This window comes from Benincasa hispida, chromosome 11 (genome assembly GCF_009727055.1).
Source record: "Benincasa hispida cultivar B227 chromosome 11, ASM972705v1, whole genome shotgun sequence".
In the NCBI taxonomy this organism is placed as follows: domain Eukaryota; kingdom Viridiplantae; phylum Streptophyta; class Magnoliopsida; order Cucurbitales; family Cucurbitaceae; genus Benincasa; species Benincasa hispida.
The window spans coordinates 60847945-60870531 of record NC_052359.1 but is presented as its reverse complement, the minus strand read 5'-3'; the positions used below and the strand labels follow the sequence as shown (position 1 = coordinate 60870531).

The 22587-nt window shown below is 34.4% G+C and overlaps 1 protein-coding gene and 1 long non-coding RNA gene across 2 annotated transcripts; both read right to left on the bottom strand.

The window, feature by feature from the left end:
- Positions 1-460: 460 nt before the first annotated feature.
- Positions 461-3798, bottom strand: LOC120090421 (UDP-glucuronic acid decarboxylase 1). The gene is made up of 7 exons (XM_039048074.1): positions 2934-3798; positions 2658-2805; positions 2481-2560; positions 2245-2328; positions 2052-2126; positions 1421-1513; positions 461-1184 (listed from the first exon to the last, which is right to left on the bottom strand). The coding sequence occupies exons 1-7, from the start codon at positions 3561-3563 to the stop codon at positions 978-980; spliced, it is 1317 nt and encodes a 438-aa protein (XP_038904002.1). The 5' UTR covers positions 3564-3798; the 3' UTR covers positions 461-977.
- An 11729-nt stretch (positions 3799-15527) lies between these two features.
- LOC120090073 lies at positions 15528-17260 on the bottom strand. Its single transcript, XR_005485407.1, has 2 exons — positions 16003-17260; positions 15528-15911 (listed from the first exon to the last, which is right to left on the bottom strand). It is a non-coding gene; the product is annotated as an uncharacterized LOC120090073 (long non-coding RNA).
- Between the last annotated feature and the right edge of the window lie 5327 nt (positions 17261-22587).

Genomic DNA, 22587 nt, shown 5'->3' with positions numbered 1-22587 from the left:
CAGATGTCTAATCATCTAAAGTTGTCTTTTTCCAAGAACCCATTCGAAGAACAAAAACTGTTCACAAGAAATACATATACATGGCATGGCAAGTATAATTTCCCTTTGAACTCACCTTCAATTCACTGTGGTAAAAGTTTGAACTAACATGAAGGAAAAACTAAAAGCATATGTAGCAGCCTGTGTTTAAATAAGTCAACGACTATAGTTGTTTCACTTATTGAACAGGGTTCTATGGTGGTCGGTTTGCATCCCCTGGATACCGAGGGCACGTTCCAGGCATATGGCTAATTTTGAAACAACATATCATTCAACATTATAGGGAGTTCAAATCGAAAGCTCCATGAATTTGCTAGCTTTTCATTGAAGACATTCAACTCCTACCTAGCAACAATCACATCTTGTGGCAACCACAGCAGCACCAACAAAAAGGTTGCAATCATTCACCAAACACAAAAGAAACTTCAAAATTGGAAGAGTAAATTTATACTAGATGGGTGTGTGAAGCAAAACTTTAAAGAAACAGTTCTACACCATCATATCACTCATATCGACAAATACAATATATGTATGTGATGTTTATTTGCATGGATACATATATGTAGTGTAATGGGGCAAGTGGAAATGACAAGCCCAGAGATAAAGAGGACACTGGAAGCCCATACAAACAGATCGGTCTGTTTCTAACAACCAAACTTCAGGTAGCCTAATCACATGCTGGGTCAAGGAAACAAAAAATTGGCCTGAAAGACCTTTTCACCAGCAGGACAGAACTATTGGATAAAATGCATTGAAAAGAACAGAAATAAATAGGGATGTGGCACTCAAGCTTGTAATGAAGAGCAAAAAACTTTTTGTGTTCCTATAGTGGGATGAAGATGAATTTAGAGGATATTTGGACAACGAATGAATGAATCAACAAGATTCAGATGCTTCTCACTATACATACTATGTCTCATTCCTTGTAATTTTCTTCATTAGTAACCTTTACCTTCATCTTCATTCAAAATGCGCTTCTGGAAGTCACTCACCATGAGAGGCAGTCCTTCTCTTAGTGAAATTTTGGGTTCCCAGTTGAGTAATGACTTTGCTTTGCTAATATCAGGTTTTCTCTTGTGAGGATCATCAGCAGTATTTGGTCTAAACTCTATTGTTGCACTTGGATCTATAGTTTCTTTGACAACCTATATAAACATGTAAAAGAAAAAGTTGAAATTGTTGCTATAGAAACTCTCTCCCTCTCCTCTCATTGAGGAGTGACCATGAAATACTTGGACACGGTTTGCAACAAAGATTGTATTACTTAAAACCCCTTTTTAAGGATCTGGAAATGACCTGAAAATTCGTGAATATATATATATATATATACTAATATATAATAACTAATAGTATTATATATAAGTCAATTAGAAAGACAAACCTGGGCCAGCTCCAGCATGGTAAACTCTCCTGGATTACCCAAGTTGAAAGGCCCTACATGTTCACCTTCCATCAGTGCCACCAGTCCATTAACCTACCATGGGAGATTATTCAAGGTCCTCAGTAGGGATTCGTTAAATCACTAAATAATGCTTTATTTTAGAAGTTGAGTTGCCTCTTTGAAGCCAAGTTTTCAGTTTATGCCCTTACATATATAGTAAGTGGTAACCACAGAAATAACAGATCAAATAGATAATTACAAGCATCTATCTTAACTAGTTTAGATCCAAAGACAGAATAGAACCAGAAAATGTAACTCATTGTAAATTACAAACTAATTTGAGAGTTGTCTTAAATCTTCCTGTTTACGCCTTCACATTTCCACTTGAAATATGAAATCAACATAATTGGGTGAAGATTGCAAATGCATTGAATGAAATGCTGAATATCTTAGATTCTTAAAACATACTAACTAGAATGGCAATATATAGTCATCCAACAAGGCTAAGGCAATTCGCAGTATGTAAGTCCCAAACAAAGTCAGAAGAATGCAAAAGCATCAATAATATTTTTAAGTGATGCTACGCAGATAAAGGTTCCATAGAGACATTACAAAAGTCAATATGGCATACCAAGTCAGAGACATATTGAAAGCTCCGTGTTTGTTTTCCATCACCATAAACAGTCAATGGCTGTTTGCGAATGGCCTGAACAATTACTAAGAGCATTAGAAAATCAAAATACATTTTAAGCATTGATCACAATCAGATCCCAAACAAAAACTTGAAATAGGAGAAGGGTAAAAAGTCAAGTCAGATGTTTAACCTGTGCAACAAAGTTGCTGACAACACGCCCATCGTCTAAACACATACGGGGTCCATACGTATTAAAAATGCGAGCAATTCGAACCTGCAAAAAGAAAATCTTACCAATTGTCAAATGAATCAGGAAACTGCAAGAGATTAATCCTTATAAAAAATACAGCAATCCCTTTTCTTCATGTTAAATGCAAGCATCCTAACAGCAGCTAATGGAATACAACTAAACGTCAGAGTAGTTACCTCGACTTCAGCACCTCTATGATAATCCATTGTTAAGGTTTCTGCTGTTCTCTTTCCTTCATCATAGCAGCTCCTCTCGCCTAATAATTAAATTATTTTCTTAAAATTATAACTCTGATTCAATATGCTAATATTCTACTAAATGCTTGTGGTATATATCAAAACTACACTTTTTACCTATAGGGTTTACATTTCCCCAGTATGTTTCCTTCTGAGGATGCTCAAGTGGATCACCATAAACCTCACTCGTACTGGTGAGTAGAAATCTAGCCCCAATTCTCTTTGCCAGGCCAAGCATATTCAAGGTACCCATTACATTTGTCTTGTGATAATTAGTCAAGGATGTCCAGGCAAAAACATCATAATTCTAACAGCAAACTTTCTTCCTAAAATGCAACGATAGCTAACACGAAAAGCAAGAATCTGAAAATGGAACTACTGGAAAAAGGATATAATAGTCTTGACAGGATTGTACTTGTAATGGACAGGAGATGCTGGACAAGCCAAGTGATAGATTTGATCCACCTCCAAAAGAATTGGCTCAACCACGTCATGTCGAATGAGCTCGAATCGAGGATTTCCCATATGATGCACCAAATTCTCCTTTCTACCGGTGAAGAAGTTATCAATAACAATCACATCATCCCCTCTTTCAATAAGCTTATCCACAAGATGACTTCCCACGAATCCAGCTCCACCGGTGACAACAATCCTCAACCTCCGGCGCCCAATACCGACGGGAACTCTTCCCCCTGTTTTACCGAATCCATATATCCCCGACCCCGAAACCTGGTCCCTGCTCGTCAAACTTGTAGAAAACGATCTGCGAATTGCAGAACCAGCTTCAGAGGGGCCAATACGGGACAACGAGGGCTGAAGGATGAAGAAGGTGGAACCAATCAAAATGCCGACAAAAACAAAGAGAAGTCTCTGCTCTCTGAAGAGGTAGTTGATGGATCTGGGGAGAGATCTGGGGTGTTTGAGAGCTTTTGGGGAATATGGCGATGTTGGAGCCGGCGGAACCTCTTCATCCCGCCGGTGATTGATGCTGGATTGCTTATGGAGCTGTTTGATGCTCTGCATTGCTGTGTGATGGGTTGCTTGAGATTGATTCACCGCGGTTTCTGAATGTTATCACAGATCAAGAAGAAGAACAGTGAAATTGGGATTTTGGTAGTGAGAATTTGAAGAAATTTGGATGTAAAGTTGAAGTTTTGTGAATTTTAGTATCGAATTCGAACCATTTGGGACCTGAGAGATCGCCAGAATTTCCCAACTGAAACGGATTGAAGGTCTGGTAATTGTAATTTTGTTCAATGCCCTAACCATTACTTCAATTTCTAAAAATCCAAATTTGGACGAAGTTACCCTCCCTACAAAGTTCTCTCTCTCTCTTTTTTTCTTTTCTTTTTTTTTTTTTGGGGAAATTTTTTCAACCTATTCTTTAAATTTGCTTTAGAAAAAAAGAAAAAAAAATGCTTCTAAGTCTGTTTTGGATTCACTTGAGAAAAAAATATATTTTTCAAAAAATTCATTTTCATTTATGAAAAATTTGGGTCGATGACCTAATATTTCGGCCCATAATGCCAAATGACCTAATTTTATTAAAAAAAACTAACAATTGATCTTCTGTTGACGTCATCACGATATGAGATTACAAAAATGCTCCTCCAGTCTATACGATACTTGTGTGCTCAAACGCAACGGTTGTCCCAGTCGCTCAAAATTCTCGTGTAGTGTCGTTCAATCTCGCTCTACAAAACCACCATCCATTTACTTCCGTAATCGAAGTTCTTGGGTAAGTGAATTTAATTTTCGTTTTGCATGTAGTGTTGCATCTGTTTAGGTTGGTTTTGTTTGCGAAGTTCTTGGTTTTGTCTATTTAGGTTGGTTTCGTTTACAAAGTTCTTGGTTTCGTCTGTTTAGGTTGGTTTCATTTTTTTAGGTGGGTTTCGGGGTTTAATCGGTCACATTTGTTTTTTATTTTGGGTTTCGATGTATTTTTTATGTGTTCTGCATTGGTTGAGGATGAAGAAGGTATATTTAAAGTCAGACAAGGTAGAGAACGAGTTTTGCGAGAGTGACATAAGCGAGATTGGTGAGACTGAGATGAACGAGATTGGTGAGAGCGAGATAAGCGAGTTGTATGGAGTGAGGAGTCCTTACAAGAACTTGCGAAAAGATTGTTGTCGATCGTACTCTTTTTGAAGATGTTGAAGACAGAGACTATTACAACAGTCTTGATTGGGGTACAATTATTTGGCAAAGGACACTCGACGCCCTCAAGACTGCACTAAATGATAAGGTTGGTTTATATAAGGATAAGGTTGGTTTATACAAGAAGAAGGTGAGGGGAAATATAAATTATGTTGTGAAGTACTTGCTCCATGGATTTCCCCAAGCATTCTAGGTAGATGTTACTTAACTTAACTTTATCTTTGGTTTAACATTAACATAGTTATAAATACGAGTTGTTTCATATTTAGATGTAGACGTATGAGATCCTATCGTCGATAGCAGGCAACGTTGTCACTCAAAAGAGCAAGGTAGCTGTGCCTCGTATATTACCGTGGTCATGCTCCCACTCGTCTGTTTAGGTTGGTTTCATTTGTTTAGATGGGTTTCGGGGTTTAATCGATTGTATTTGTTTTTTATTTTGGGGTTCGATGCGTTTTTGATGTGTTCTGCATTGGTTGAGGATGAAGAAGGTATATTTAGAGTCAGACAAGGTAGAGCGAGTTTTGTGAGAGTGACATAAGCGAGATTGGTGAGACCGAGATGAGCGAGATTGGTGAGAGCGAGATAAGCGAGTTGTATGGAGTGAGGAGTCCTTACAAGAACTTGCGACAAGGTACTTTGATAATCGGTCGATCTCAGACGCATTCCACCTGAATTTACTAGAAGAATATAAGAATTTGGTATTTGAAAACGACGACGATGCTGTTAAAATCACCCTTGTATATTACACAAAAGTTGCAATGATGGGTAAGAACAAGTAAAAGATTGTTGTCGATCGTACTCTTTTTGAAGATGTTGAAGATATAGACTATTACAACAGTCTTGATTGGGGTACAATTATTTGGCAAAGGACACTCGATGCCCTCAAGACTGCACTAAATGATAAGGTTGGTTTATATAAGGATAAAGTTGGTTTATACAAGAAGAAGGTGAGGGAAAATAAAAATTTTGTTGTGAAGTACTCGCTCCGTGGATTTCCCCAGGCATTCTAGGTAGATGTTACTTAACTTAACTTTATCCTTGGTTTAACATTAACATAGTTATAAATACGAGTTGTTTCATATTTAGATGTAGACGTACGAGATCCTATCGTCGATAGTAGGGAACGTTGTCACTCGAAAGAGCAAGGTAGTTGTGCCTCGTATATTACAGTGGTCATGCTCCCACTCGGTGTCATTCAAAGTACTCGAGAGAGACGTTTTTTAGTCTCAAAATGTAAATGTAATGTAGCCACAATATATTTATTTGATTGTTAAATATACACTAACCATCTTACTGGGTTGGATCCTTAATGCAGACAAAAGTCAAAGGAGGTCTTGTCATGTCCAATGCTGAGAAAGAGTTTTGGGACACCCCAATTGATAGACGAGCTGTAAGACAAGTACACTCTGACACCGAGAGTTCAGAGAGATCTAGTAGTTCAGACGATAGTTCTGAAGGTGGGGAAGGTGATGAGCAGGATAATTCAGAACGTAGAGTGAGGGAGAACAAATCTAATACGGACATGAACTTCCACCAGTCTGCTTACACCCCAGTGAGGATATGTTTCATGATGTGTTGGTGGATGACGTATGTCCTAAGCTTGAGGAGGAACATTTTGTCCCCGAGGAGGATCGTTCTGAACAAGACCAATATCTTCCAAATATTTCGATACAACACCATTTCAAAAAGTACGTAGTTGGTCCTAGTGTGATTGGAACTTTGACATGCAAAATGCTCTAACTGCATTTTTTAACATCCCAACAATCGTATTGTCCTTAAAGTTGGAAAGCATATTATTTTCTATGTGGTATGTGCATAATCCATGAAATTTCATAGAAAATACTGTACGAATGACATTGCCAATAAATATTGCTTGATTGGACATAAACACGAAATTAGGGGGTTCTCCAATGGCACACTTCAAATTCAACATAAACCACTTCCAAGCTCAATCAGTTCCATTGTCCACTATGGCATATGCTAGTGGATATACTTGGTTGTTACCGACAATGGAAACCCTAACAAACATGGTCCCTTTGTATTTTCCTTTCAAATACGATATATCAACAATTATCACAGAACGACAACTTGCAAAACCTTTAATACAAAGCCCTAATGCCATGAACATGTACTTGAAATGCACATCATTTTCAAGTTCGATTTCAAATCTTGTACCTAGATTCTCCATTTTAACGCTTCACCATATGCATATAAAACAGCGTACGACTCTTCTAGAGTACCCCTAGCGAGAGCATAAACGGTTTTTCTTGCACGCCACGCCTTATCGTAACTTATGTCTACATCGTACTCTTTCCTCACATCCTCAACAATGTGACGAGGTTTATAAACACGTTTTATGCCTGTAAACTTGTCTTTGATTAGTTCACCAACTACCACAGTCGTTTGTCTATGATCATGATTTAAAATTTCAATAGAACATGTGTGCAATTGCATATACTTTGTGATCTTAAATATGTCACACCTTGGGACTTTCACTGCACAAAGGCTCCACTTACAATTATTCTTAATACATTTGATAGTAACACAAAGACTTAGTTGACTTTCTTACCTTATATTCAAAATTATTATTTATGGACAGAATAAACAATCTCATTTTTAAGTCACTCTTACTAAAAAAAAGTTGACCAATTTCAACATCTGTCTCAGATGAAAAAGTACCAGGCATAATTAGTTCCCCTCTACGACATGAAGACATGGAATTCAATCCTGTTGATCTCTCATTAATAGCCACTACAGGTCTACGTACCTCTGAAGGACCTCAGTCCCTAGAATTCAATCCTGCCGATCTCTCATTATCAACCACGAAAGGATCACGCTCTTCCAAAGGATCACAATCTATAAAATTCAATCTTGCTGATTTCTCATTATCAACCACGAAAGGATCACACTCTTTCGAAGGACCACAATCTATAAAATTCAATCAGGATCACGCTTTTCTGAAGGACCACAATTTATAACATTCAATCCTGTTGATCTCTCATTACCAACCACGAAAGGATCACGCTCTTTTGAAGGACCACAATCCATTGAAGTAATTCCTCTTGATCTCTCATTACCAAGCATATGTCTGTTACATTGAGTTTTTCTTTCCAAGTCCCATGCATGAATGTTGTCATTGTGTATTGATAATGTTGATGGTTGAGTGTTCATAGACAATGGAATATCACCCCCTTCTCGATTAAGCTCATATGATACCTCGTATTGTTTATATACCCTTGTACCATCATAACTCATATTCACGTTTTCGTCATGGTTTGATTTTAGCGTTACATATAGTTGAACTCTACAAAGATCTTCCCAGAAAAGAAGGAAGCGAACATCACCGTCATTCCGTATGCACTGTGGAGAGGTTTCATAATCAAGTTTATATTTAACTCTCATAACAACATCAAACTCTGAGCAACTTACATTTGCAACCTTATAAATGTGAGCCTTAAGTTCTTCATAATTCAATGTAATAGGCACAATAATTCTTATTAGCTCGCCTCTAACATACAAATTTTGGTTCTCATCCCAATCACCTCCGTATCGAATTAGTAGACACTTTTTCGTCATCCTACAAAGCAAGATAACATTTTTTATTAAGTAGATGAATATCATCTAATAGATATAGATCCCTCTCGTTGTCGCTCTCAATTGCTCTCGCTCCCGTGACTCTCGTTGTTGCCTCTCGCTGTCACTCGCTCTCATTCTCGCTGTCACTCTCTCTCTCCACCTTTTTTCGTTGCTCTTTCCAACACCCCTTTCATTGTCGCTCTTTTCCGCACCCCTTTCGTTATGCTATTTACATACCTTTTTTAGACCAGTTCCTACAAACACCAATGAAACCACGTTAAAAAAAGTCCGTTCATTCTGAAAACTTTGTTTGGTTCTAAAAAATTATGTTCAAATGAAGTTTAGATTTTAAAGAACTTACCATTACATATTTGTTGTGCGTTAACGATTTTAAGTTGTAGACAGATGAATTCGTGAAAAATGTCAAATCAATCGTATAGTGACAAACAATCACATTATGATGGAAGATAGACAGATAGCAAGAGCGAGAACACCATGTAGCGAGAGCGAGACAATTATCAGGGGTAATTCTTGTAATCTCATACTGTTATGACATCTATAGAAGGTCAATTGACAGTTTTTTTTTATAAAAAAAGGGTCATTTGCCATTATGGGCTCAGATATTAGGTCATCGGCCCAAATTTTCCTTTATTTATGGCATGTTTGAAACCTCATAGATTTCAAATGAATTGTATTGTTTAGTATTGCAGAAAATAAAATGACTAAATTTGAAATGATTTTAAATCCTATTTTACTTAAAAACTTTCTCGACTAAAATGCTCGGATTTAGCAGAATTTCATAGAATATAAAAGTAAATTATTTAGGCCCTTGTTAACCATTTGACTTTTTATTTTTGTTTTTGAAAAATATGCCTATTTTATCCACATTTCTCACCATAATTTGCATTTTTCTTAACTAAAATGGTTGAATTCTTAGCCAAATTTTAAAAACAAAAATAACTTTTTAAAAGCTATTTTTTTTAGTTCTCAAAGTTTGGCTTGATTTTTAAACCATTCGTGAAAAAAAGATAACAAAAAAAGAAATTTGGAGGTGGAAGTAGTGTCCATGGGCTTAATTCTCAAAAACAAAAACCAACACCAAAATGTTTACCAAACAGAGCCTAAATTAACCTTGTCAAATTCTAATTTTGAATTAACACGTCTTAGTAAATTTTATTTTTTTTCCTTTTCCAGTTACCATTCAAATATAAAATTTTAAATACATTTCTTTTAAAATCTTTCTCGTTCCAAACAGTAATTAATTTAGAATCATGTCTAAAATTTTAAATCACTAGGATTTAAAATTATTTCTTAAACTTTTTTGAATCCAAATGGAGGGTTAAACTCTTTTGATAAAAGAGTTTAAAATACACCCCTATTTTGAATGGTTGCCAAATACTTCAATGGTTGTTTTTCCAAAATGATTTTTTTTTTAACAAAATTCAATATTTGAAAATGTATTCTAAACAAACTCTTATTAGTTTTTAGGTTTTGGATCTAGTTTGTCACTGGTTTCAATATTTAATTTCTTTATTCTTGAATTTTGAGTTTAATTTTTGTTTAGTATCAAAGTTTCAAAATTTTATACTTTTGCTCTTGAATTCTGAGATTTATTTCAATCTAGTCCCAGAATTTTTATATTTATACTTTTAACTTTAATTTTTTCACTAAATATTCACTTGCAATTGTTGATGTTAATGTCTTTTAATTATTCTAAAAGAGGAAATTAATTATAATTAAACTTGTTTTCTCTGACTTTTGATCACTTTTAAAATTAACTAAGAATTTTACATCATAATTATTTTAAATTAGTTAACAACAACACCAAAATGAGCATTGATAAAAACTTGACGATAAAAATGAAAATTAACTAATACTTAGAGACCAAATTAAAATTAAACTCAAAGTTAAAGTGTAACATTTTGAGACCCTAGAGAGCATGCAAGACCTAGATTGAAGTCTAAAAAAAAGTATTTTTCCCAATTTTATGTAAGAACGTTTCAAAAGTATATCTATTCTATAAAAACAAATTCGATTTTATTGATATAAACATTTAAAAACTTCTTTTTTGTACGGGATAACTTTTTTAGAATTTTGAACAAAAATAGGGATCTAAATTAAGTGACGGTGACCTAAAATGAAAATATAAAGGATTTAAACATTTATGAAAGGTACAGGGTAAGTGCAAATTTTTAAAAAAATAAGAATATTTTTTAAACAAATGATAAAGTTCAAGGAGTATTGCCTAATTAGATATTTCTTTATCTGAAAAATATAGGTTAAGTTACAAATTTAGTCTTTGAATACAAAAGATGTTTAATAGATATCTAACTTTTAATTTTATATCTAATGTGTTATGAACTTTAAATAGTATCTTTTAAGTTTCTAATCTTTATTAATTTTTTAATCGATCATCAAACTTTCAATTTTATTAGATTATATATTATAAACTTAGGATTGAATATCTAGATTCTAATTCGATACCTCAAAAAGGGTTCAATATGTCAACAACTTATTTTGGGTTAAAATATCATTTTACTTCCAATTTCTTGGGTTACAAATTCATTTTAGTCGAGATATTTTTAATTTATATTTTAATAAATCTTAAATTTAATTATTGTACTTTCAACCAATTTTAAATTTGGTACTTCAAAGTTAACTTGTATCAAAGTTAATTTTCATACAAGAAAAAAACATAAGTACAAATATTCTCACAATTTATAAAAAGAATGTTAATAATCAACAATAAAATGAATGTAGGGAGAAATTTTTAGATTTATTAAAAGTATATGGACTAAAATGGAATAAGACTTAAAAGTTTAAGATCTAAAATAATATTCTTAACTTTTTTTATATTACATGTGTCAAAAACCTACATATTAATGAATATTTGTAAAATTTTAGGAGCAAAAAGTGTAAAAAACACGAAATCTAAAGATTAAAGGGAAATTTAAGACTTGAAACCTAAAGAAGAAAAAGGCTCAGGCATGTTGAAAATAAAAAAAACTTGACAAATGATAGTTGTTGGCTTATTGTGTAGAGGATGTTGCTCTAACTACCTTCATCGCTGCAATTCGATTGCACACTAGCTTGCTTGGGTGACATATTCTCGTGTTCTTTTTTGTGTATGAAAATCTTCATTCGTCTTTCTATTGGAAGAAGTTCTATTCTTGTTTTTTAGTACCAGTTGAATGAGAAATTCTAATCAATCATGAGTCGCCACATCACTATCTTAAATTAACGACAAACTTGCATATAGTTAATTTTTAGACCGATTACAAAATAATAAGTGCTTCTAAATTACAAATTCAAAGATCAAAGATAGCACATCCAGATGATACTATGTGTCTTCTTTTATGTCATTTGATTAGACCGATTGGCTTAGTATTAAATCCAAGCTCAGGTGATCATTTGACACAAAGCCTAAATTAGTCTAAATTCTTTATAATAAATTGGTTTAGACTCGAGAAAATACAGTACATGGCTCAAGGCCTAAATTAGGCCAAGTGCATTATATAAAAGGACTAACAAAAAAATAGCATATTTTAACTTTTCATTTGGACAAATAGCAAAACTACTTTTCATTTGTAAAAATGTCAAAACGAAATAAAAAATATTAAATAAAAAATTTAAAAGTCCAAAGTACCCCTAACACATAGATACAATCCTTAATAAGACAAAATTTTAGATACACTTTAACTATACCTGCCTGAAATTACCAACATACTTTTAAAACCCACCTGCCAATTTATCTTCCCCAAAAAGCTAACCCTATTTTTGAATTTGTCGCTTCAAGCATTGAATGAATAGACAAAATCCCTTCCTCTTCCCACCAAAACTTTTGCTCTTTCCCATCATTCTATCTTCAAGTTTCTGCTCCATAGGATGTGCTTTGACCATTCCTTCTGAAGAAACTATTAGAATCCGAGAAGTAGCCATTGATAGGAGGTGCTCGATCATTCTTTATGCTATCATTATCTTAGAGTTGCTCTGGTCGTTCTTCATGCTGCCATTATCTTGAATGAATAGACAAAAACTCTTCCTCTTCTCACCAAAACATTTCCTTGTCCCCATCCTTCCATCTTTAAGCTTTTGCTCTATAGGAAGTGCTCTAATTGTTCATTCTGAAGAAACCATAAGAAATCGACAAATACTTAGAAGATTTGGACGAAACCATTAGAATCTGAGAAGTAGTCATCAATAGGAGGTGCTCTGGTTGTATACGATGTTCAAACTCAACAAATTAATGGATTAGGGTTTCGATGACAAATCTTTGTTCTTAAAATCTACAAATTTGGAAGAACTTTAAAATAAAGGTTCAACATACATACTCTTCTCCTTAAATGTACATGCGAGATTTTTTATATTCAAAATAACACATATTTCTTTTGTTTTTTTTTTTTTTTTTTTAAAAATCAGACCCAATCTGATTTTTAAGGGATCACAAACTGAAAATGAGTTCATTTTAAAAGCAGTATTTTGTTCATGTTATTAAAAGGGATGGTAAAAGAGAAGGCAAAAAAGAATACGAGAAGTAATTACCGATTGCGTGCTGCGGGGATAATTGGAAAAAAAAAAAACCTAAAAAAACTGAATCATTACACTCTTTAAGCAGTGATAAGGACGTACATTTGTCCTTTCAATAAGAAGGTTGTTTTATGTATATTATATGTGATAGAGTATAGAAACAATTTTATATAACCAAAGTGTAATTATTTAGTTGTAAGTTGTATAAATAGAACTGTGAATTAATTGTTTGCACTGATACAGAGAACAAATAATACAATAGCAAGTCTTTCAGTTGAAAGAAACAACCAGAAAATACAACCTGAAAGAAGAAGAAAGGCTGTAACGACTCTTGATGTAAGCGAAACACCTAGAAGAACAAAAACAAATTCAAAATTAATTGAAGTTTCATGTTTCTGCTAGGTTGAAATCCCAAGCGTAGTGGAAAATTTTTTAGACCATTTTCAAATTTTAATAAAAAATTAATAGAGAAAATAAATTCTAGAAACCCTTTCGACTTTGGAGGGCTTCACCAACTTCTTAGATCTACTATCTTCAAAACAAGTAAACATCACCAAAAAGATTTCACCTGTATTCTCCTTGGGCAAGTGAGGTAGAAGGAGGTAAGATCCTAGGGAATTTTCTAAAAAAATATCAGAATATTAAAAAATATAGAGATCAAAAACTAATTCTGTGATAGACTGAGGGAGAAGAGGAAGATTTATTTAAATTCATTACTTATTTTATTAATAAATCAAATAAAATTTATTTTATTTAATTAAATAAAAATAAAATTATTTAATTTAAAAACAAATTTAATAAAAATTTAATTTATTAAAATAAATCAAATAATTATTAATTATTCAAATTAATTAATTGAAAGAACCCCTGTGAAAGGGACTACAGCGGAAGTGGATCGTCCGAATTTTCAATAGTTTTTTAAAAACATTTTTACAGCACATGCATTAGGGAAAAATAAATTATATAGCATGCCCAAAAAATAAACTAAAAAGGTTTAGGAAACCTCACATTTGAAGCCGTTTTTCAATTGAATCCGTCGAATACTACCACGAAAGAGTCCTCAGTATTCTTTGGTGAGAGTCTAGGAGGTGTGGGCTTTCAAGTATTTTGGGATTGAGGGAGAAGGAATATTTTTTTGAGAGAAAAAACCTTAGTAAGCCAAAAAGAATTTTATAAAGAACAATGTTCTGTGTTTTCTGTCTCTCCCCTTAATTACTACGTGTGTGGTAGAAAGAAAAAGGTGGGGAGTTGTAACTCTCCCCCCTTAATTATTTTAAAAATCAAATAATTAGAAAATTATTTAATAATAAAATTATTAATAAATAATTTTAGTTCACAATTAAAATTATAACAAAAATATATAATAACCAACTTATTATATGTTATGCAATCATATATAACATATAACATATAGTTTCTTTTCTCTCTCTTATGATATTTAATATAAATCATATTTACATTAAATTTTAATTATATGAATCTAATTCATATAATTAATATTTGAATCATATTCAAACATTTAATTTCTCTTGTAAATTCTTTATATTATGATATATCAAATGCATTATAGTAATTATATCATATCTAATTATATAAATTTAATTATATCATATATAATTAATTCCCTCAATTAATCTGTACAATTCAAATTAATCCAAAACTTGATTCTCATAAAATTCGATGAGCTACCGAGGGGACCTCATAGACCTATAGCTTGAAGCTCCAACTGTTCGTGAATAATTAATTAAACTCTTTAATTAAATTATTCACCATCCGTTAACTTCCGGACACTCCACTAAAGACCGACAACTGCACTATTCGTACTACAGATATATTTCTGTGTCTATTGGATATAATCAATCCACAGTACAACGACCCTTTACAAATTGCTCGTAAGTACAGCTGGGCCAAATTATCGTTTTGCCCCTGTAGTTACATCTAACTCCTTAAGTACCACCGATTCTTCTAATGAACAATAAATCATAGTCCCACTATGATTAACCCCTCTTGGGCTAGGAGAGGGTGTGGTGCCACAATGTTCAAGCCTCAGAATCAAAATTTCGTCTTGTGTAGCTGTGTTCTTAGCTCTCCAATCAGACGAATCCTTAGAATGGTAGGCATGTTGAGTCGGCGATCTGGCCAATCTCACCTATATATAATAAAACTACTCATTTCGTGATCCGGTCTTACACAAACTTCTTTGGATAGAATATCACCGCTCACATGTCTCCACATGAATTACAGAAATTGGATTACTTGATGTTTTTCCAATGTCAAGTAGAAGGTATACTTGACGCTAATAAAAACGTCGTCTATTTGACTGTCAAGTATAATGTCATAACCTGATATTGTAAAAACGTCAAGAGAAATAATTATTGACACAATTTCCGTATCAAGAAATATAATACACTTGATACTGATGACATGTCAAGTGTATTAATTCTTGACACTTATTATTGTGATGACTTTTGACATTTTTTATTTGTCAAATCTATTTTTATCTTGACACGAAATAATGGTCAAGTAATCTAATTCTTGACACATTTCCAATGTCATCTATGCTTCTTTTTTTTTCCAAATTAAACATTCGAATTTCATTTCCATTTCTTATTTCTTGCATTACATTATTTGTTCCAATAAGACACTTTCATCAACTAAAATAAACAGTTGCACATATTTTAGGTCTACATATCAGTCAAATATATCCAACGTAACAATTCATAATACTAAAATAAACAATTCCATTCTTCTATTACTCACGTCTATATGAACGATTCCAAAATTTACAAGACCAATCGTACAACAATATATACTCTATCAACCCACCCCAATATATGATAATTCCAAAATTGTAAGACCAATCTATATATGCTATGTATTCCAAAAATCAGAAGACTAAAATTCTATCCTCCACCACACATTTCTTTGAAGTATATAACCTATAATGGTTGAACAAAACATTTACACAAAAAAAGTTTTGGGCATTCCCATGTAGCCACATACACAAAATTTATAGGAAGTCCATCAGATATAGCGACCTAAATATTTAGCCCATTCCACGCGTACTTCATCCAATTCAAGTTGCGAGTACGAGCTCCTCGTATCAATCTATAAAACATAAAAAGTGAAATATATATATTTATTTACTATTTACACTATCTATAATGTTACAATATATATAAGTTGTTTAAAGACATACCGCATCTGCGATAATATTCTTCTGTTTAGTCACAATTTCTCGCATATATATTATAACATAATACCCATCGATAGTTCCCATTTGTAAAGGACACTAAAATACAAAGCCAATAATTAATACACATATCATACAGATGCATTAAATAAACATCATTCTATTAATTTTTTCAATACTCTTATACTTACCTTTACTGTTTTCTAGAATGTGGTTTTTTTAGTCTTTTGCAAATTTTTTTAGACTGAAAAATGGTCATTGCCCTATATTCGTCAAAGAGTATAGTATAATATTCAGACTGAAATAAATTTTACAAAAAAAAAAAAAAAAAAACTCAAGCAAAGTATACTAATAGCTTCCATCTCCTTAACCTTTTTCCCTTCCTCATGTGTGGTTGATGCACTAACAACTTCCTTCTCTTATGATATGAATATAATAGTACAAATTAAACAAGTTAAAAATTATCATAACTAATAGTTGTAACCTTAATACATAAATCAAATAAGATAGAATATGAGACTAACTGTGAGGCGCCTTACCTGGTAGTGGTTTGATCCAAAACCACCTCAAGATCTCAACTCCAACCTCCAAAGTCGATCACTGAAACAACTGGATAGCAAACTTTTGGAATACACAATCCTTCCAAAAACTCAAGTTCAGGCCCCAAACCTAAGGGCAAATCAATTTAATCCAAACACAACAAAATCGAACCTCAAACACTATTGGGATAGCGGTTTAATATCCTCAAATTCCTGAATCCATCATCCAAAATTTAGGGTTAAATAAGTATTGGACAAAAATTTAAATGGGTAAATTTTTAAGAAAAACCAAAAAACTTACGCCAAAACTTAAGATCCAGCGAAACCCAGTGGCTGGTCGACAACGAAAAGACTGATGGCATCGACCAGATTAGGAAAGCAGTTGTCGGATGGTTGGTTGAACGCAACTCGAAAGAATCATCGATTGCAGCAGTCCCTACGTGAGACAGACAGAACGACGAGGATCTGGCTAACGGTGGGCGAATGGTCGAATGAAGGCGGACAACTAGAGCGAACGGTTGGGAGTCGAGCAATGGCGCGACAACGAACGAGCTGTGGTGAATGGCTTCAGATCCCGCGAACGTTGCGAAGCCTTAACTCGTCAAACGATGGCAGGGCCCAGCGAACGCAAACGGCTGAGAGGTGTGCAGACGGCGAGGGAAAACGATGGTTGGGCGAAACGTGTAGGTTGCAGAGAGGAGAAGTGAGAGAGAGGTGGAGATGGGGGGGGGGGGTGGTTTTGGCGACTAGAAGAAGAAGGAAGGGGGAGAGAAAAATAAAATATTCATATATTTATTTTATTTTATTCTTTTCTTAAATTCTCGCAATTACACTTAAGTCCAAAATTCCAAAAATACCCTCAATTAATAAAAATCCAAATAATTTAATACAACCAAATTAAAATTACCGAAGTTTGGGTGGAGAGAGGGAGAGGCGGCTGGGGCTAGTGGGGTGCTGCGAAGAGAGGGTTTTGGAGGAGGGAGGAGTTTTTTTTACTAGGGCATTTAACCCTTTTACTTGTTTAAAATAATAATTTATATTATAATTTTGGTAGGAGGGAAACCCAATTTGAGAGGGAAATGAAAATGAGGAAGGGAGAAAAACAAAAAATAAAAATTAAAAAAAAATATTATTTTTATATTTTACTTGACACGAAAAATATGTCAAGTAAGAGCTTCTTATATTTGACGCGAAAAACGTGTCAAGCAAGACCTATATTACTTGACACGAAAACCGTGTCAAGTAAAGGTTCGCGTGAAAATATCTGAAATATTCCGTCAATCTCGACTTTTTTAACCCTTTTACTTGACATTTTCTTGTCCAAAATGACATTACTTAACATTTTTTTCCCAAAGAAACGTCAAGTAATTAAAATCTATAAGTATCAAGTAATGTCCATTTTGTAGTAGTGCACTTTACAACAATTGTAATATCTACAAAGCTGGCCATACTTGTAGTGTCACCAGGATAAGGTATCCAACCTTATCCATCTACTACAAACCATTTAGGTTATCACTTAAAACATGATCCATCCGTATGTCTCTACATACATGTTTAAGTTACGAGATAACCATGAAACTTAGTTTATTGGTTTGTGATTAATGCAACAAAAATTGGACTAAAATGTTATATATTTTATTAAATAAATAATGAGTTTCTCCATAACATTTACAAACTATAGGACCCTACGAAATTTAGAGTATCAAACCCAACAGTCTCTCACTTGACCTAAAGCTAGTGAGGTGTACAATATAGTCAAAATACAAAGTACACAAATAATAAACTAAGGTATAAACACGCACCTAGTACAAAATATCCCACTTGTCCTAGTCTAGATGTGGCCTGTCCCATAGACCCATATTCTACAGGTGACTCTCAAACACCTTAACTGTGAGGGCCTTTAAAAACGGATCAGCAATGTTGTGCTCCAAAGCTATCTGCATGGCGATCATGTCTCCTCGATGCATAATCGCTCGGATGAGATGATACTTCCGCTCTATATGCTTCCCGCGCTTGTGACTCCTAAGCTCTCGAGAATTAGCCACAACACCACTATTATCACAATAAAATGTGATGGGCTTCGACATGTCTGAAATGACTTCCAGATCAGTCAAGAATTTTCTGAGCCAAACAACTTCCTTAGCAGCTTCACAAGCTGCTACATACTCAGCCTTCATGGTGGAGTCAGCGATGTACCCTTGCTTGGTGCTTCGCCACACTATTGCTCCTCCGTTAAGCTGTCTCTTATACACATCTAGATGTGTATAAGAGACAGGTCTAAAAATCAGAGTCTGTGAATCCTGTAAGGATTAAATCCTTTGAACCATACACGAGCATGTAGTCCCTCGTTCTCTATAGATATTTGAGGATGTTCTTAACATCGGTCCAGTGATCTAATCTTGGATTAGATATCTACTAACTATCCCCATTGCATAGCAGATGTCAGGTCTAGTACATAACATCGCATACATTAGGCTGTCAACAGCTGATGCATAGGGGATCTATCTCATTTCCTCAACCTATTGAGGTGTCTTAGGACATTGTTCCTTAGACAATGTAACTCCTTGCCTTAAAGGCAATAAGCCCCTCTTGGAGTTTTGCATCGAATATTTGACAATCATCTTGTCAAGATATGACGCTTGAGACAGAGCTAGCACTTTATTCTTTCGAACCCTAAAGATCTAAATACCTAGAACAAACTGAGCCTCTCCCAAATATTTCATTTGGAATTGGGTCGCTAGCCAGTTCTTAACCTTAATTAATAAACCTACATCATTCCCAATTAGTAGGATATCATCTACATATAATACTAGAAAAACTTCTGAACTGTTGATGATTCTCTTGTAAACACAAGGCTCATCAATGTTTTGATCAAAGCCATAAGATTTGATTAATGTATCAAACCTTATGTTCTAAGATTGAGATGCTTGTTTCAGTCCATAAATGGACCGATTAAGCTTGCAAACCTTTTGCTTTTGACCTTGGATTATGAATCCCTCGGGTTGCATCATGTAAATGGTCTCCTTAAGATTGGCATTCAAAAAGGCAGTCTTGACGTCCATTTGAAAAATCTCATAGTCATAATATGAGGCAATGGACAGGAGTATCCGGATAGGTTTGAGCATGGCAACAAGTGAGAAAGTATCCTCATAGTCGCCCAACCTGGGTATAACCCTTTCCCACTAATCTAACCTTGAAGGTTTTCTCATCAGCACTCTGTTTCCTCTTGTAGATCCATTTTCAACCTATAGGTTTAACCCCATTAGATTGATCTACAAGATCCCATACTGAATTGAAGTACATAAACTCCATTTCGAGATCCATCGCTTTGATCCAATCATCTCTGTCAGCATCCTCCATTGTCTTATTGTAAGACAATGGATCCTTAACTTGACTATCTGCTACCATAGCTAGGATTTCCGTTAAACCCATATAGCTAACAGAGGGTGTCGTAACCCTCCCGCTACGTTGAGGTTCCCTCAATGCTCGAGGTGGATTTGACCTACTAGATGATCCTGCTTAAATAACTCTTGTTGAGGTAATGGGTTCTTCAACAACTCTTGTTGAAGATTCAGTAGTTTCTCAAAAATTTTCATTCAACACGATTTTGCTACGTGGCTTGTGCTCCATTATGTGGGTTTCTTGCATAAAAGTAGTCTTTTTTTATACAAACACCTTGTTCTCTTTTGGATCAAAGAAAAAACCACTTCCCATTCCTTTGGATTAACCTACGAATAGGCATAATCTTGAACATGGTTCCAATTTCTTAGGATTAGCCTCAAGCACGTGTGTTGGGAAACCCTAGATTCTTAAATGACGTAAACTAACTTTACGACCATTCTATAGTTCTAAAGGTGTTCTAACAACACTCTTGGATGGAATGCAGTTCAGGATCTACGTTGCAATCTCTACTGCATAACCCCAAAACGAGTCAGGTAAGGACGCGTAATTCATCATAGACCGAACCATGTCCAACAAGGTTTGATTTCTCCTTTCTGATACATCATTTTGCTGAGGTGTACCAGGTGCTGAGAGTTGGGATACTATTCCATGTTCTATCAAATAGTTTTGGAAAGATAGATCCATAAACTCTCCACCTCGATTAGATCGAAATGTTTTAATCGTTTTGTTTAGTGTATTTTCAACTTCAGTCTCGAATTCTTTGAACTTTTCAAAATACTTATGTTGCATTAAGTAAACGTACCCATATATGGAATATCATTAGTAAAAGTGATGTAATATTCATAACCTCCTCTAACCTTGACATTCATCGAACCACAAAGGTCTGAATGTGCGAGCTTGAGAGGTTCTTTGGCCCTATGATCTTTTCTAGTAAAAGGTCTTTTTTTTCATTTTTCCTTCAAGGCATGACTCACATACTGACAAAGAATTTTCTTCTAACTCATTTAGAAATCTGTTCTTTACTAACCTCTCAATCCTATTGGGATTTATGTGACCTAATCTTAGGTGTCAAAGTTGGCATTTTCTTTTAGAGAAATTTTAAGTCTTTTATTTTGAGTTACTGTAGTCTTAAACATTTTGATGTTATGGAGGGCCTAGCTAACGGTCTTAGCACATAAAGGTCATTTTCTAATTTTGTAGAACAAATATCAACGCCATTTTTGAAAATAAACACTTTATTAACAAAAAAGTTGATTACATAGGACTGTTGTAACAAACATTTTACAGAAATAAGGTTCATTTCCAAATCAGAAACCACATAAACATTATCTAATACAAGAAATTTATTCTGTAAAGTCAACCAGATTCCTCCCACTGCCACAGCCGAGAAGAGTGTGTAGTTCCAACCCACATCGTCATCTCACTAGCTTCTAGTTGCCACCAGGAACTAATTCCCTGAAATGAAAAACAAACATGATTAGTGGCCCTAAAGTTAATAATCCAGGCAAAATCATCATTCTCCACTAAGCAAGTTTCCAAAACAAGTAAATTAGATTTACCTTGCTTGGCTTTCTTCTTTTCTGCCAAGTATTTTAGGTAGTTCCACTTTTACTGCCCATCTTGGTTGCAATGGAAACAAATTTTCTTTGCAGCCTTGATCGATTTTTTGCCCCTTTGAGCAACAACTATAGGGTTAGCTTTCCCCTTTCCACCCTTCTTCTTCTTCTACTTTTTGGTGTCGGAGGAAGAAGGTACAGGCTTAGTTCCAAAGGTCGAACCTTTATGGAACTTCTAAAAAAGATGAAGCAACATTTGCCTAAACTTTCTTATCCTTGTTTTTATGCAGAGACTGAAAAGTCTACAGCTCGTTGAATAGAATGGTCTGATTGTAGTGAATCTTGTTTATTACAACATTGCTACGAAAATGGAGGAAAGTTTCAGGTAAAGATTTCAATATGAAGCTAACCTGATTGACTTCATCAATGGTAGACCCATTCATCTCCACCACATTGAAGTGGACCATTATGTTGAGAACGTTCTCGAACAGATGCTCCTTCTTGCATACAGGCATTGAAGATTTCTTTAAGAGTGTTGTGCCTGAGTTGCACGGACAGTTGTCCGAACATTCCCCTTAGAGACTCTATGATCTCACGAGCTGTGAACATGGGCTCATGCTTCTTGGCTAGAACTTCGGTAAGACTAGCCAAGATATACGTTCGGGGATTTTTGTTTGCCCTTTTCTAGTGCTCATGTGCCTCTCGAACGTTTCGAGGATCATTTTGAGTAGGAATGAAAGGAAAATCCTCCATTAGGACAAAACGAAGATCATCGATTATTAAAAATCGTGTTGATCATGGTTTTCCAAGTAACATAATTTTTTCCAGTTAACTTATCGGCGACGAGCAAGTTTAGTGTAGCGGTACCCATTATATAAATTGCTAAAAATGACAAACTATTTTGAAATTAATTTATTTTGCATTAATCATTTAAACAACCAATCGATTTTAGCAAAATTCTAATGTACCCTAAGCGACATCTAATTTTGCAATGATATTTCAGTGAGGTAGGAGAAAAGTCACAGTAGGGTGATCAAGTATCTCTTCACTGACATGAGACATTCTCAACCAATAGACATAACAACTCCTTGTCC

Coding starts and splice junctions, on each gene's coding strand:
- LOC120090421 (XM_039048074.1), bottom strand. CDS start 3,563: ATGCAGAGCATCAAACAGCTCCATAAGCAATCCAGCATCAATCACCGG. Junction 2,561..2,657: donor GGGAAATGTAAACCCTATAG/GTAAAAAGTGTA, acceptor TTTAATTATTAG/GCGAGAGGAGCTGCTATGAT. Junction 1,514..2,051: donor TTCAATATGTCTCTGACTTG/GTATGCCATATT, acceptor CTCCCATGGTAG/GTTAATGGACTGGTGGCACT.